Source organism: Phragmites australis, chromosome 9, assembly GCF_958298935.1.
Source record: "Phragmites australis chromosome 9, lpPhrAust1.1, whole genome shotgun sequence".
In the NCBI taxonomy this organism is placed as follows: domain Eukaryota; kingdom Viridiplantae; phylum Streptophyta; class Magnoliopsida; order Poales; family Poaceae; genus Phragmites; species Phragmites australis.
The window spans coordinates 31201714-31218173 of NC_084929.1; the positions used below are offsets into that span (position 1 = coordinate 31201714).

Consider the following 16460-nt stretch of genomic DNA (forward strand, 5'->3'; position numbering starts at 1 on the left):
GGCGATATGTGCATGAAAGAGAGGCTTGATTCTTGAGAATGGATTCTTGAATCCGGCCAGCCCTGGGCAGGGCAGGTCACGTGATCCCACCCCAGAACAGGCTCACGAGGGGGAATAAATTGATCTCTACCAAAGCGTTGAGCTGGTAGTAGTATTTAACAAGAGAACATTTACAGTACACCATGATACTAGATGATGGAGAGTATCATTGTTATGATCTAACCGTCCATTTTAGTAGGTATTATTGTAATTATCTTGATACCCTTAGGGGTAATTACGTCATTGACTGACCGAACTTCGGACCTTCGCTATCCATCATCGACCGATCGACGGAGGGTGAAAACCCTAATAAATGAAATGAACAGAATAAGTGAAAGCTTATCCGAAGAATAAACTAACATTTTGATCTTCCCTAATTAAACATATAATTTACAAGTTTATCATTGTTTTTTTTTTTCAATCCTACCCTTATGATACCCATGATACTCATGATACTGATGGACGATAGAGTATCATTAGGCTAATCTAAACCACCGGATGAAGAAAATGGACGGCATGCACTCATTTAGGTGTACTGTAAATGTCCTCGGGAAAAATTATGGGGGTGTGCTGCACAGCCCTCCTCGTGTAGCACGCCCCGGATGCTGGCTACGTCGTCGCAAACTGATCTCAAAGTAGGTGTTCAAAGCCGAGCGTTCATGCATGCATGTGAGCCGAGCGTCCGCTGCTGAGATCGCTAGTTTAGTCGCGCATGCATGAAGCCGAACGCCCCAAGCCCACCGCGTCCCGCACTGCCTGGATCCCGCGTTTGCGCCGCTTAGATCCCACGTCCCACGCCGCATCGGTGAGATTGTTGCCTAGGTCCCGCGTCGCGCGCCGCTGATGATCTTGTTGGTCGCCGAGATCACACCTAAGCGAGTGAAAGATGGCCTTAATATGCTACCACCATAGTACTGGTCACCCGCACCAGTGAAAGACGATCTTGCGGAGTTGCCACCGTAGTAAGGTCACCGACGCTGGTGAAAAATGCACTCAGCAGCGTACATCGGATGTACCGGTCGGTGAGGTGGAGCAGTGAATGTCGCTGAGGGGTGAGGTGGCCGAGCCGTAGGCACGTGAAGTGTCGTAGAAATTTCCATCGAGGACCTGCAGCTAGCAATCCTCAGGATCTTTTGGACTTCAGATACATCCTATCGAACCCTCACTCAACTCACTCCTAGGGATGTCTATCCCACTATCTGACTGCTCGCGTTTATCCCTTGTATTGAGCAGTATGTCCTTCAACAGACAAATGTTATATTTTTATGAGACAATTTGTTTGTAAGATAAATCGAGAGTAAAAGTAAAGTTGTGTTGTAAGCAACATACTTGTAATGAACATGCATGATCTATGTGCACCAGGTAGGCGTTGCACACGTAATGACCTAGATACATGTTTCAGACACAAACCAAGCTAGGTACTCGTTGTAAGCCTTGTTAGAGTGCGGCCGATCCTCATCAACGACGTCATCCACCGCCTGGTCTCATCTTACCACTCACTGCTGCACATGTGACGCCCAAGTGCTAGTCGATGATGAATCCTTACGCGTCATCCTGCATATGAGTTAGCACATGGGATATGGTGTGACAATGAAGAAGTTTAAGAAATATTTACAAAGTTACTTGTGCACATTGGTAGGCACAATCCCGATGGGTGGAAGCAGGAACTGCTGGAACCAACCAAACTGTCACATCACATGATGCGATGAGTAGTCCTCGATGAAGATGTCGAAGATGAGAGCCTTCTTCGTCAGCCAGTACTCCCTGTCTCGAGTGTACATGATAGACAGTCCAAAGCGGGCTCGTGTGTGTGCCTCGTCGTCGATGTACATCATCCACCTCACATCATGGGCTCTGAGCTCATCAAACTGTGCTATGAAGTTTGGGTATGTGCGGTGTGCCTGGAACTGGACCAAGTAGGTTGTGTACAAAATATTTGTTAGACATAGAAGGTAATAATATGATGTGTGGAATATGTGACAACTTAATAGATCTTACCCTTTGTCGGTATCACAAAACCCCATGGTGGGTCCGTCAATGCTGTCTGGTGGAAAGGGGTATGGGTGTGGTCCACTACCAGCCTGGCGATGGCGAACTGCTTGTACGACCACAATTGGAGAAGTAGCAGACAACCGGTGAATATAGCATTAGAATCAGACTTCATGCAGCCGTCACATAGACCCCTATAGGTGGAGGCAAGAACAACTAAAGCTCAACTGTACTGAGGGCCTCCCATGGTCCCACATCCACAATCTCCATGGCATATGAGATCATGCTCCGAAACACCGAGTTGCCATGCGTCTCGGTAAACATGATCCACTCGAACAACCACAAAAGGTACAACTCTAAGTGACTAGAGACGTCATTGTCACCCGCCTTTGGGTAGATGTTCTCCGCCTGTGAATTACGAAACAACAAACAATAAGCTCATCGATGAGGAACATTAAGCACATGAAGGAGTATTAGACGAATGATGTGCCACAAACTAAAGCTAAAACATTCGTAGGGTCGTGCTTCTCTGACTCGGGTAATGTCCTCAATGGGGTCAGGCTGTCCCTTTGGGTAATGGCTCCGAACTGTCCTAGGAACTCCTCGCGCCAGGTCGTGCCTACATCTCTCGAGCCAACAGCAGTGCCCGAGCATGGCAGGACTAGCAGGAGCGAGACGTCATCAAATATGGGCGCCATCACACTACACGGAAGGTGAAACATGTGCGTCTCAGGCTGCCACCTATTGATAAGGGCTACTAGCATGGTCCTGTCGAAGTTGAAGCACCTTGCAGACTCTGCGCCCCCCAGCACCACGTCCACCTCCACCAGCCTGCACAGCGGGACAAGCCTAGCACCATGCAACATGCAAAAGAAATATAATGAGCGAAGTCTTTCCCAAGGAAGAACTAGAGGATGACAGTGGAAAGTATTGCAAACTTGGGGATTCAACACTCGTCAAGCCTCATGAGCTCATTCGGAACATGTGATCGTAGTACCGAGAGCTCGTGAGCCTGCACGACGGTTAAGTACGAGTGGTGCCTGACATCCACTTGAGGGTCAAGAAGCTCCGTGTGTGCTAGAGCCATATTGCAAATACATAACTTAATTAGACTTTGTTAAATAAAACAAATATAAAGTAAGAAATTAGAGTTCAACATATGTCATTACGTAAAAGTGTTTGAAGAAATGCGAACATATCTTAACATAGTCCCATACAGACATACCACATCACATAACATACTCGAAAAAAAATACAAACACAACTTAACAAAGTCTCGTACAACGTATCACAGTACAACATAAGTGATAATAATAGTCCCATGAAAAGAATTAAAAATAACAATGTTCGATGCACAAATAATCACCACACCACGAATTACAACATTAAGCAAACTCAATGAGTGGACAAAGTAGACGTTCGACGAGCACGAGAACGTCTCCCATCTGCAGCTGAACCTGAAGGACCATGTCAACGATTGGTAAACCGCCGATCTAACGAACTTGTTGAAGAATAGGGGGATACTTTGAGTAGACGAATCACAAGGGGAACACGCAAGGTTTTTTAGATAGATTCGAGCCTCCCTAAGGATAATAACTCTACGCCCAATTTGTTTTGTATAGATCTGAGCCTGTTATAAAAGGGGGATGTGGCAAGCTTAGATAGATCTAAACCTAGTCGGTAACTTCTTCCTTTGCTTCTGTTGGCTTGGGGTGCTCTGGTTCGAGTTGTTTCGCCCTCCTCCACAGGGTCCCTTGGCTCTGTATATGTATGGGGGTGTCGTACGTCCTCTGTACTCCTTCTTCCTATTCTTAGAGATAAACCTTCCTGATTACGGGCTGCCTCGAGCACCTACGGTAGTTTCCTTTCTCTATGGATCCTCTTTCCAGAGATAAAGATATGCTCTGAGAATTATGGGATATCCTAGGGTATCCGGATATGGTAACCATCCATTATTCATCATTAAGCTCCCTATCAGTACGTGAAATGAGGCTTCAATAGTTCAAATACATATCCAGCAAAGATAAGCTTTTTGCTTGACCGTGTCATCGAGTAGACCTGGACTTCCGATTAGGGTGAAATGTCTAACCGGGTTTCCTGGGTTCTTAGATCACCTCTCAAGATTTCAAATGCCTCCGTGTTCTCAAGAGAGTACTAAGAAGGTATTCCATCCGGGTAGGTTTTCTAGTTGGTCCAAAAAATTATCCCATCCTTTCCAAGTACAAGAGAGATAAGACTCGTCACTGGCTAGGCTCGAAAGTTGGACCGTGGCAAGGGAAATTTTGCATAGTGGTGAAAATAAATTATTTTCAATGAATGCGAAGGGACCATTGCTCCATCCTTTCGACTGCTCCCATACTATCAAAAACCTAACAAGTAAACAACTGCGCCAAAGCCTACCTCTTTGTCCGTGTTGGTCAACTAAAAAGGCATAGCTTTGATGACCAAGTGTTGCTTGGAAGCCCGTGACTCATAATGTAATAGCATCCATAAATAAAGCTCGGCAGGTGAGGCGTCTCACCTCCTGTCCTATTGGTCTATATAAACCTTTGAGCGCCAGATCTTAGTCACACCAAACTTGAGTTCGATCATGGATTCCCTTCCTTCTCCTGAATACACAGCCTCTTCTCCTGACAACTCACATCCTTCCCTCGAGTACACACCCCTCACTCCTCCATTATCTCCCATAGAATTTAGCTCAGTGGTGGAGGTCATCGATGTCTCTTCCAATGAGGAGGTTGACACCGAACTGGATCTATACGTGAGCGAAGCACCAAAATATCAAGACAAGCATCTAAGTATATTTCACATTTTATATTGGATCTTGTGATGTCTAATTTGTTAATTTGTCACTTTATGGATGTTGTGCGTTTAGCGAGTTAATATTAGAATTTGTGGGTGAAACCTACAGTGATGTATTGTTTCCTATTTTGAATTATTAATGATCCTCATAAAAAATATTACTTTCACCATAAAAAATATTGAACTACCACTTATCTAACATACCCACTATCGACAAAAAAAACTCTAGTACTATTTTGGATACCAACAACTATATTTACTGCATTTACAACAACATAACATAAAAAAAAACACATAAGCATTGCTGTTCTGCAAACCTACATTTAACAATACAATAATCCTTAAAAAATTAGGTCTAACATTTACTTATATTGCTAAAGAAATTAGATTTAACAACACTACTTTTAATATCATTAAATCCTACATATGAATGCTAAGTTATATCTAAACCTATATCTCATTGTTAAACTATATCTAAATCTTATATCTAATTCGAACATATATCTAAATACTAGATTTATTTTCTAACATATATCTAAGCCTAGATTTGATTGCTAAACTATGTCTAAATCTAGATCCGATGGCTACCCTAAGTTTGATTGCTAAACTATGTCTAAACCTAGATCCGATGGCTACCCTAAGTGGTTTGTAAAAAAACAAAGGAAAAGAAAATTATCTTCACCGAAGATGAATTTCGGCAGGGCTTTGCCGCTTCCTTCTCCCTCTCCTCCCCTCCCACCTCCTCTCCTCTCATCTCATTCCCTTCTTTCTCTCTCGGTTTGCACTAGCAGGAACAGCAAATGAGCACAACGCGCTGGGGATGGCCGAGGCGCGCTATATATAGGAAAATGTGTCACTCGTTCTAAGGGTGATACCTTTTCCAGTGGGTCCAAACATGCGTAAACGCTCCTGTCATCCGTTGGAAGGGCGATAGGTCGTCGTGGCAGCCGCGTCAACGCTCCTATTAAATATTTGGCCATTATCTGTGGGCCTCACCACCTGTCGCCTGTTCGATGGATGATAAGTAAGTGTCGCCCTTCCAACAGACGATAGAAGGCTATTAATAAAAAAATGGCGCCTACTTTTGTTAAATTTGAATTTTAAAATAGAAAATGAAAAGGCACCTCTCTATCTAATTTTTTTAAAATATTGGTAAAATAGACGCCTGTTTAAAAATATTATGCCCTTCTAATAGATAACATGTTTTAAAAAATGTCACCTTTTCTATGGACGATAAATTAAAAATAAATAAAAAACATTCTAATACACACAAAATTTAAACACTATCAAAATAGTCATAAAAAATTCTGAAAAAATATATAGTGCAAAAGATGTTATAATTTAGATTTAAAAAATCAACTAAAATTATAATCCGTACAATGACAAAAAAAATTATTGTACAGAGTCTGTGAGACTCTTTTTACAAATTTTTTATTTTCGAAATATAAATTAAAAAAAGTCGTCTCTGTCTCCGTCTCTGGCAGTCCCCTTCTGTGGACTTGCCCCGTTGCCCGGTTGCCCCTGCCCTCCTCCCGCCACGACGGCTTCCTTTCCCTAGAATTACTCCCTCATGGATCAGAGGAAGGCCATCTTCCGCGCGAAGCTCCGCGAGACCAAGGAGAAGCAGCAGAAGCGCATCGACCCCTCGCTCGTCAGGTGCCCCCCTCGGCCGTTTCTCTCTGTCGTCCGGCGTCCATTCTCGCGATTCGGTACTGGATTATTAGCCTTTGGATCGTGGCGCTAGGTTCGCCCCGTGGTTGGGATGCTTGGGTTGGCTGGCGCCGTTGTTTGGTGTAACCCTAGGGAAGTTGGATGAGTAGCCACCGCGACTCGTAAGGATTTGGGTACTGATGAGTGTAGTAGGATTTTTGTTATTGGGGAGATGCTTGGGGACCGTTTCCTGGTGATTTGCTCTAAACCAGTAGACAATTGTTTCAAACTACAGTACGACTCTATGAATTACTCCCTCCATTCCGTAATAGTAGGCGTATTTTTTAAGTCTCGGTCTTCAAAGTTGAATTTTGACTCTATGAATTTGTGCAGGTATAATGAATACGATCAGCCCATCTGCAGAGTCTGCAATACTACGCTGAAGTCTGAAGCACTTTGGCCTGCACACCAAGTGTCACGGAAACATCACGAGGTAAAAAAAACCTGTCCATGTTGACTGATTTGCGCCTGTGGCCTATCATGTGTGTGTTTTTGGCTGGTTATGTCCAAATGATTACTTGAACGGATGTTTGAAGGCAGTTACCCACAATATATTACTGTTCCATCTTATCCTATGTGAAACTAAGTTTTGTTCATTATTTTAGTTAGAAGAAGAACAGAGAAAGTGGTATATTGACAGAAGCAGAATTACTGGACAAAGTTTTATGCCTTTTGTTTCGGTGTTTATGGACAAAAAAAATTCTTTTCTTTTTGTGTGTTTATGGTAGTCCAATGGCTTACCCTTTGTGTGCTGGCATATACTAAGGTTTACTTTGAAGTGGTTTTCGTTCTTACAGGAAATATCTGGTTATTGGTTTCTCACATTTTTTGGGTAGTAAATGTGTTGCCTATATTAGCAATAGCATATTTTCTGTGGTTTATGAATAACAATTATATTTCCAGCTCCTTTTCAATTTAAAGTTCAGTTACTGCTTATTACTATTTCGTTTTTTATAATATTCATTTCTTACTGATTTCCATGTAATCTGCCTGCGTATAATTTCTATGTTGAGATAGATTATTGGTCATAGTTTAGTTGATCCAAGAAGAAGATGATGGTTCATATATTCTGTACTATGGCTGCCTTTTGAATTTGAAGTGTATTTGCTATTGAATGTGCCTGTATTCGTTGCTTCTAAACTGAAGTTGTATTTTGATAATTCCTGGTACAGGCAAAAGCCGCAGCAGCTGCTAAGGCTGCTGCAGGTGCAGGATCTCGGGGCAGTAATGCTAAGCAGGAACAACCAGTGGAGCCTCAGAAAGAAAAATCTTCCACATTACCTACCAGTTTTTTTGATAATCAGGGAACTAAAAGGCAAAGTGATGGTGAGAATAATGAACGGCCCTGTCATCCCTTGCTCAAAATTAGAATACACATAATGTTAAAAAAAAAGGTCTATATACTCTATATGCATTTGCTTCTATCATGTTACTTGTAATCTTTCTGTGGTTTGTATGTCTATAGGTGGATTATCATTGTCTTTGCAAATAAATTGTCTCTTCTTGTCTTTAAGCTTACATCTGATATCTCCTTTTCGTCTGCCACTGCTGCGATGTTTCTCTGCCGTTTGTACAAATCCATCTATGCACTCTTGCTCAGATACCATGGTTCCACAGTGTTAGGCATTAGGAGTTTTTTTTTTCTCATTAAAAAAAAGGGGAATAACATTTCATATTCTGCCCTCATTTATATGAAACATGGTGTGGGATTTAATGTACGGTGAAATTAAATAGAAGCATGTTAATGTACTGGAATAATTTTTTCTGTATATTTTTTTTATGGGAAATATTTTCTGTATACCACAAGCCCTTCCATACATAGAGGACATGTACGCAGGTCCATGTACTGTAGAGCTTCGCATTGGCAGTATTATGCTACAATAACTGATGAAGTCCATTCATTAGCACTCTTAATAAACTTCAAGGTTTTCTGCACATCATTGCCTAATATAATGACTTTGATAACTAGATGCTGGTCCTGAAGGAAGATCTGTGCAGCTTGAAGTGCTTGTTATGCAACCAAAGACCAAAGAAGCAAGCACGAATAGACCACCTGTTAGGCTGGGCCAAATGGCAAAGAAGGGGAGTCAAACCAATACCAATGTCAAAGGAATTCTTCCAGGGAATTTTTTTGACCATGAAGAAGATGATGCTCCGGCTCCAAAAGAGCTGACTAGTACATCTGGAAACACTTCTAGTTCAAATCACATGCAGGTGAAAGGCGTACCTGATGGCTTCTTTGATAACAACAAAAATGGCAATGACATGCATCCCAGTGAGCCCAGTTCATTGTCCAAAGAAGCAAAGAGTGCAGGAACTGCTCAAGTAAAAGGATCATTACCAGAAGGTTTTTTCGATAACAAAGATGCGGATCTCCGTGCACGTGGTATCCAACCTCAAAAGGTTGACATGAAGTACGTTTTTATGGCTACCTCTTGCAATTGCATTGCATCTACTGAGAATCTATGCATAGGCGTTGCAGTTACATTATTTTCACCACACCTACTGTTATTGAGGTCATGTCCTGTTCCTTTAGCAATTTTGTATTCCATTCATAATCAGGAATTACAGGTGACACTTTTTGAATGGTAGGAGGTTATTTTATTATCATGATTTTTGCTCTCTTCTTTCAAATAGACCATCTACTCTTGCAGAAGTTGGTCAGCATAATTTAACAACAGAAATGAGGATGACTTGTAAGCTGAGTCATGTTATTGTTGCTTCCATGCTCATTTTGTATTTGCATCTGTTGAGTTCAAAACCTGCAGGGATAAAAGTAAATTGTGTTTAAGTGTTGTACTTCGTTACTCTTCTTCTTTAATGAAATGACACGTAACTCTCCTGCACGTTCGAGAAAAAAAAGTTAGTAAATTGCTACACTGTAGTTAACTAAGATTGGCATATTCTTTTGCTTATTTTATTTGTGATTCTTGTTCGGTACACTGAAACTTTCATATGAATACATGAAAAATCTTCCACAGCGACTCGTACAAAGAATTTGAGAAGGAAATTCAGGAGGACCTGCAGGAAGTTGATGACCGACTTGAAGAAGAGGAGGTTAGGCTAACTTGCACTCTACATTATTTGCTTACAGTAAAAAAGAATATGTTTACCTATCCAGTGCAATTATTAGTTCTACACTGCTAATATGAGCAAACTTTGTATCTACACTGTAGATTGATGCTGCTGCTGAGAGGCAGGAGTACTTGACCTTAGAGCAACAGTATGATACTTTTCCACGTCTTGGTATTTTTTTTAAAAAAAATCCATGCTTAGCAAAGTGAAGATTTTTATTTTTTGTCATCCTTCTACACAGGGAGTACAGGCAGCGAGTAGATATGTTGAAGAAACAGCTCATAGAGTCAAAAGCTGCCCGTACTGCTAAAGCAAATAGCAAACCTATTGGTATGGACACGGAGTCCAGCAGCGACTCATCAAGCGATGAAGAGGATGACAATACAGATTTTGCTGTTGACTGGAGAGCACAGCATTTGAAATGATGGAGAGATTTGTGATTGGTACCGACCTACCGTGGAAACACAGAACTTTTAGCATCCACCATTATGCACCTAATCGAGAATTGTAGACCAGTTCTTCAGTTTTATTTGCCTGAAGAGATTTTTTGTAGGTTTACATCTTCCCTTCTTCTCTACCTCTCAGTAGTAGCCAGTTCCAACCAATGTGTGAGGCACCATCGGCGACTCTATATTAGACCGGAATCCTGACTACTGTGAGTCGCCTATGATGACTGATTGAACCTCTTTGGTTATTGCACATATCGAGCAATGGTTAAGCCTGTTCCGAAATGGACTGGAACTTCAAATGTTTTTTTTTCTTCTGAATTTTACACCATATTAAGCAAACTGCCTCTATACCACGATCATGTCAGAGAGGTTGGCTGTGCATGTATATCGTTGCTTGTGGACACGAGAACTTCCTTGTTGGTTCATGGCTGGCTGGAGTTTGGAAGTTGGAAGGGACGCCTCTCCCTGTGCAGATTGACTGCCTTGTGCATGCTTCAACGCCTGATGGTCTAAGGTCTGATGGGGTGCCACTCACGCCGGGTGTTTTTTCTTTACAACAAAGCAAGGTCTGATAGGGTGCTGACGCCTGATTGCCTTTGCAAAAATTGCGTCAAGTTGATTGCATTGCATACATGCCCTGCCTAGTGTCAAGAAGCCAACTTTGTCAGCTCTACCATGTTATGCATTTAAAATATGTGCTTCGACTTACATGAAGGTCCATCAGATGATATATATGAAAATCGATGCATCATGGCTCGATATGAAACATTGGGCTGCCAAAAATCCTCATGTTGAGCTCATTTTTTGAGTAAATCTCATGATTCATTTCAAAATTGTCCTGAAGAAAAGCTTATCAAGGAGAACCGCCACTTCTGTACATTTTCTCGCAGAGTTGCGTTTTACCACACAGACGCACCACAGGTAAGCCATGTAAAACAGTAGAGGCACAATGGGTTATTGGGCTTTGCTTTGTTCACGGAGATGTTCTTGACGTCTCACGCTCACCTTCAGGCATTTGAAAAATGGCAAATGATAACAGATAAGATTCCAAAGCTCATTTGCCGAAATGATATTCGTTGGAACTTTCAACTCAATGACGTAGGTAAACTCGGTTGAAACGGTTCATGTTTCTTGTCAGATTTGTCATCTGCTTATCGTATTCCAACAGCTGTTGGCTGTATAATCATGTATGCAGTGTTTGACGGACACATATACACGTTCCATTACTCAATCTACAATTAGCTGCCACATATGGAGTAAATAAACATCCTAATGGTCAATTTATTTGATACGTGCACTCGTGTAAAATTACATCAGAAGGTGCAAACTGTCTAAACAATCCATAGAACTTGTTATAAAGCAAAATAAATAATTTATAAATGGAGCTGGAAACAGCATCTGCCTTTTCTTTTATCATGCAATTGCAAGTGAAAATGAAAGGTCTGAAAGATAGAGAGTAATAGATCAGGACATGTTTGATTATTTTTAGTGTGTGCTTTTGCAGTCAAAGGGGAGTGGTTAGCCAATAATGATCAAACTAAACTTTCTTGAACTGTCAATGATGGAGACGACGATAATAATGTTTGTGGCACACACGAATCCAAGATATACAGAACAACGATCATTTCGGACTTTTTTTTTCAGGGAATTGTTAAACTTACATCTAGCTAGTCACGCAGTTAGGTGCCGCAATACATGCATTTATATCTAGAGATGGAGTTGTATTTATTTTATAATTCTATCTAAATTCGTCACAACCTGTAACACCTTTTGTGGATATTTGATCAATATGCACCATTATAATCAGGTCTCATAGCAAATAAACAGTGTAGTTTTTAATTTATTTTTCTCACGACTACTGAGTTAATTTGTAGGGCCTTTGTTTTGTTATTTCCGGACTATTGATGGGGGTTTTAATCTCGTTAGTGTTTATATTTAACTACATAGTCATGGACCATGTTTCGATGGTCCTCTAAAAATTTCGATTGCAGAAATTATACTGCTGAAAAGTGCATCCCGTGCAGTGACTCCAGCAATGTATATTTAATTTCTCTTTTTTTATACCAGCAATGCGTATTTAAGTTTTTGTTACACAAAAGGGCCTTTTTTTTCTTCTAAGGAACACAAAAGGATTTGATATGCAACTGACAACAAAAGCTTCTCAGGCATGATACATATCAAAAAGACCAATAATACCTGAGCAGATATTGTGTCAAGTTGATGATATGGTCCCATGATTATCTTGCAGCAACAGTTGATATGACTTTCCAGTTTCTATCATTTCAGGTTTACAACAGTACCAGTTGTCAAGCAAAATCATACTTTGTCCTTGCTTTTGTAAGGGAGTAGGCTTTCGCTGAGGAACCACGTCCAATAAAAATATATTTACTCTGTTTGGTGTAGAGGAGGAACTAGGAATCTGTGATGGCCAACTTGTTTGAAGTAAATCAGAATAGTGCCTCTCCCAGATAATACATTGCATCACCATCAGAAATTCATAATAGCATGTCAAGCTAAAAAGGTACAGGTGCTAGCTCTCCTGTTCCTTTCAGATTAAATTTAACCAATTTCTTCTTACAAATATTTTTAACTTTATTAGCTCCCTGCAAAAGTTATCTGAACCAAACACTTGTAGTGTGAAATAAATCTACCATCCATGAGTTTCAGAGTTCATTTATACTGAATATCACATGATCTTCGGTCTCTGAATTTGTTTCCTCAGACTGTTGAAACCTCCACGGCTCCACTGAGATTTTTCAAACCAGGACTGCATACATGATATATCACTGAGCATGGTGAATCCAGAGGTACAAGGTCGAAGATAACTATGCATCTCAGACTAATCAAATGACTGTCTGAAAACAGGCATGTGACAGTAATGTCAGTGAAGTGTGATACTATTCGTGAAAACCCAATTTATTCCTTGGTTCCATGATTAGAAACAGTTGTTCTTTCAAAGCAAATGAGGGCAGAATAAAAATGAACTTTTTGACTTGAGGATTTGATCATATCTTGCTCTGGCACCAGAATATTTCCAGCTGCTAAATTCAAGTTGACTAAAAAAGTATTGAATACTTTGTATGCAAATTGTACTGTTCCCACAGCATTAGCAAACTACCATTAGGCCTGCAGCGTTTCAGAAAAAAAAAATGGGCGGCAATGCCCACTATGTTATGCAGAATGAACAACGAAATTGACATCTTTGTAGTTGTAGTTGTAGTCGCAGTAACAGAAATGGGCTTTTAGATGTAACTGTTTCTGCAGCGTAACATACAGTAAACATGATCTACACTTCTGTATGCAGTGCATTTTATCAGTGATAATAGTCAAATAGAGTTTTAGCTGAGTACAAACAAATTCCAAATCAGAAGTCACTACTTCATTGACATACTTGCAGTACAATTTTGCAGAACACAATATAGTATTTGCATTTTCGATCTTTCCAGTGATACTATACAAGTATTCTGTACACACTGAACACTCGCCAAAAGACACAAAACGAAAAACAGCAAGACGGTTCTAGTCCTTGTCAGTTCATCACCCATTTATTCCATGAATATTGTACTGTAATCAGCAAAAAAATTTGATCCCTTAAGGCCCAAGAAGCTGGTATAGGTCCCAAAATTGCCAACCTGGCAACACACCCATTCGGCTAGAAAATCAGAAGTCACAAACCCTGCAACATCCATGGAATGCACCAGTTCTGGAACAGCAATCTCTCGCGACATGCCCCCGTCTTCATCGATCCTGCAATCCGCAGCTGCCGGTCCAGAGCTCTCCCCCCATGCTCCTCCTACCTCAAAGTTGCCATTGAAGCACAGAGCTGGATCAGCACACACCACAGAGCCAACACTGCACTGGTTCTGGAAAGGGAACGCGCCGACCTAGGCCTCGATCTTGCCCCGGACATCGAGCAGGAGGCTCCTCAACCTCACCACCTCTGCCTCCAGAGCGGCATGGTCCTGCAGCCGCCTCAGGAGCTGCTGGTTGGCGGCACGGAGCTTCTTGACCTCCTCCTCCAAGAAGGCCGCGTGCGCCTTCTTCTTCTCCCGGTACTTGCGCACAGCCTCCCGGTTCCCCAACGGTTTCTGTGGCTTCGTTCGGTCCTCCCGGGCGTCTTCATCCTCGCCGCCGCCGGTGAAGACCTGGGTGTGCGTGTGCAGGCACGTGTGGGTGTGCATGGCGACCGACGAGCCGGGAGGGTTGCAGCTGTGCGTGTGGGTGCATGTCGTTGTGGTGCTGTCCAAGAACTCGTCGAAGCTATCGGGCATCTCCCGGTGGGAGAAGAGCAATTGGCAGGGGAGGTCAACTCCATCATCCATTGTGACAGAGAATGTGCCAAGAACAAGCTTCTCGTTCTGTGGTCAATGCGCAAGTTGCACAAGAAAGATGAAAAAAAAGAAGAAGAAGAGGAGGAGGAGGAAGGAATCAAGAACTTGGTTCTGCAAAGGATGTTGTTTGCGGCTGTAACAACTAGATTACTTATCATAGATTGAGGAGGAAATTGATGGATCACACATTAAACTAATTTGCAGCCTTGCAGGGGCAGTAGGCCTCACCACTGGACAGTAAAACTCGGCAGCATTCGAGAAAGGACAGCAGTCTCCTGCAAAAAAAAAAAAAAAGGCGTGCGCCCAAATTGGGAGAAAGTAGTCAGCAAGATGGCAGGAGGCCTTGATTACAAGCTGTCGCCGCAGAATTCAAGTGGAGACCGGAAACCACGCCGAATCGATGAAATACCCAGGCGGTAAAATAGCCTCAAAAGCTGGATTCCGGCATCAAATTCTCATCTTGAGCTGCGGGAACGATGTGGAGTCGACGGATAGGCCTCGCTCGCTCGCTCGCCGCCGAGCTGCCTCTAGCGGGGAGAAAGTTTCTGCCTTCCCCTTTCGCCTTTCTCGGTTTCTCCACTCCCCACCGATCTTTTTGGTGATGTTTGATCACTTCTTTCCGTTTTATAGGGGAAAAATGAAAAACCCCTCAAAAATCATTTGAAATTTAACTTTCTCCTAAAAGTCGTTTTTTTAAAAAAATCTTCAAATATTTAGTTTTGTTGCAAAAACACCCCTAAAAATTAAAAAAAATAAAAAAATCATAAAAATTTTAAAAAAACTAGAGACAATTCTAAGATCTTTTGTGAAATTTGTTTTAAAAATAATATCTTTTGCATCATATTTTATGGAGAGTAAGTTAAAAAAAAAGAAAAACGTACAGCTTATTTATTAATTCAAGTTAACTATATAGTTAATTATTTACTAATAAAAATCATAAAACAATTTTTTTTTTGTCTTCTTACATGATCCTCTATCTTGTAAAAATACATGAAATCTTGAAATAGTTATTGTAACGTGCAGAATTGAGTAAATATGTTGCAGATAGATTAATTCATAACTAATCCATAACACTAAAATTAGTGAAACTATTTTTATTAGTTTAATTAAATAATTATTTTTGTAGAAAAAATAATGGTAGACATGAAAAAGTTAAAATAATATGAGTTAATAAATAAGCTATATATTTTTCTTTTTTTTCTAAACTTCCTCTCCATCAAATATGATGTAAAAGATATTATTTTTGAAAACAAATTTCACAAAAGTTCTTAGAATTATCTCTAGTTTGTTTTAGAATTTTTTTGTAATTTTTTTATTTTTTTGAATTTTTAGGGATTTTTTTACAAAATCAAACTTTTGGGGGGGGGGGGGGGTTTACAACAAAATAATTTTTGAGAGGAAAAGTCAAAATTCACTTTTAGGGTTTTGTATATTTCCCTTTTATCGGCGATTGGAGGGGAGGAGAATCCTGGAAAGGCGTGTGGCGGAGAAGATGGACGTCGACGCGATGGGATGGGTGCGGAGAAGAGGATCCTAGTTCTTGCAACTGTTGGGAGGCTTTTGCTCGCTCATCATGATTGGATCTTTGCCCTTGTTGCTTCGAGCTGGTTATATCGTCTTTCAATTGGACTTTTTCGCCCCGTAAGATATTGTTATCTAGTTGACAATATGTAGTACATATACGAGCTGCATAGCACAAAAGAAGCATGGAAAAAAAAAAGGAAGGAATATATGTGTGTGTGTATATATATAGCGTTTTAGATATAATCTCATATATTAATTAGGATACTTTAGGTGCTTATTTTCTATTATGTCTATGCTAAATAACTCGGACCTCTTGTCAATAAATTATTAGAGTTCAAGTGGTTATAACTATACTACTAAAAGCTATGAGATCCATGTTCGAGCCACTGTTACTTGTGGGTGGTTTCTTTTTTTTTTCTCCAGTGTGGTTGTCGTCAAAATTTGGAAGGACATGGTAGACCGTCACCATGCAACTCATGCGTGGATTTTTTGCACTCCCGCCATGCTAATCGTTTGTCTTCTTTTTAGTTACGCTATCGCG

General features: G+C 40.9%; 1 protein-coding gene and 1 pseudogene across 1 annotated transcript; one reads left to right on the plus strand and one right to left on the minus strand.

Moving 5' to 3' along the window:
• Positions 1-6321: 6321 nt before the first annotated feature.
• Positions 6322-10363, plus strand: LOC133929141 (protein ABA AND ROS SENSITIVE 1-like). Its single transcript, XM_062375773.1, has 7 exons — positions 6322-6486; positions 6874-6973; positions 7713-7866; positions 8510-8954; positions 9522-9597; positions 9717-9763; positions 9857-10363. Exons 1-7 carry the CDS (start codon positions 6401-6403, stop codon positions 10038-10040), a joined length of 1092 nt encoding a protein of 363 aa, XP_062231757.1. The 5' UTR covers positions 6322-6400; the 3' UTR covers positions 10041-10363.
• Positions 10364-13393: 3030 nt separating this feature from the next.
• LOC133929142 (basic leucine zipper 23-like) lies at positions 13394-14974 on the minus strand (annotated as a pseudogene).
• Positions 14975-16460: the final 1486 nt, after the last annotated feature.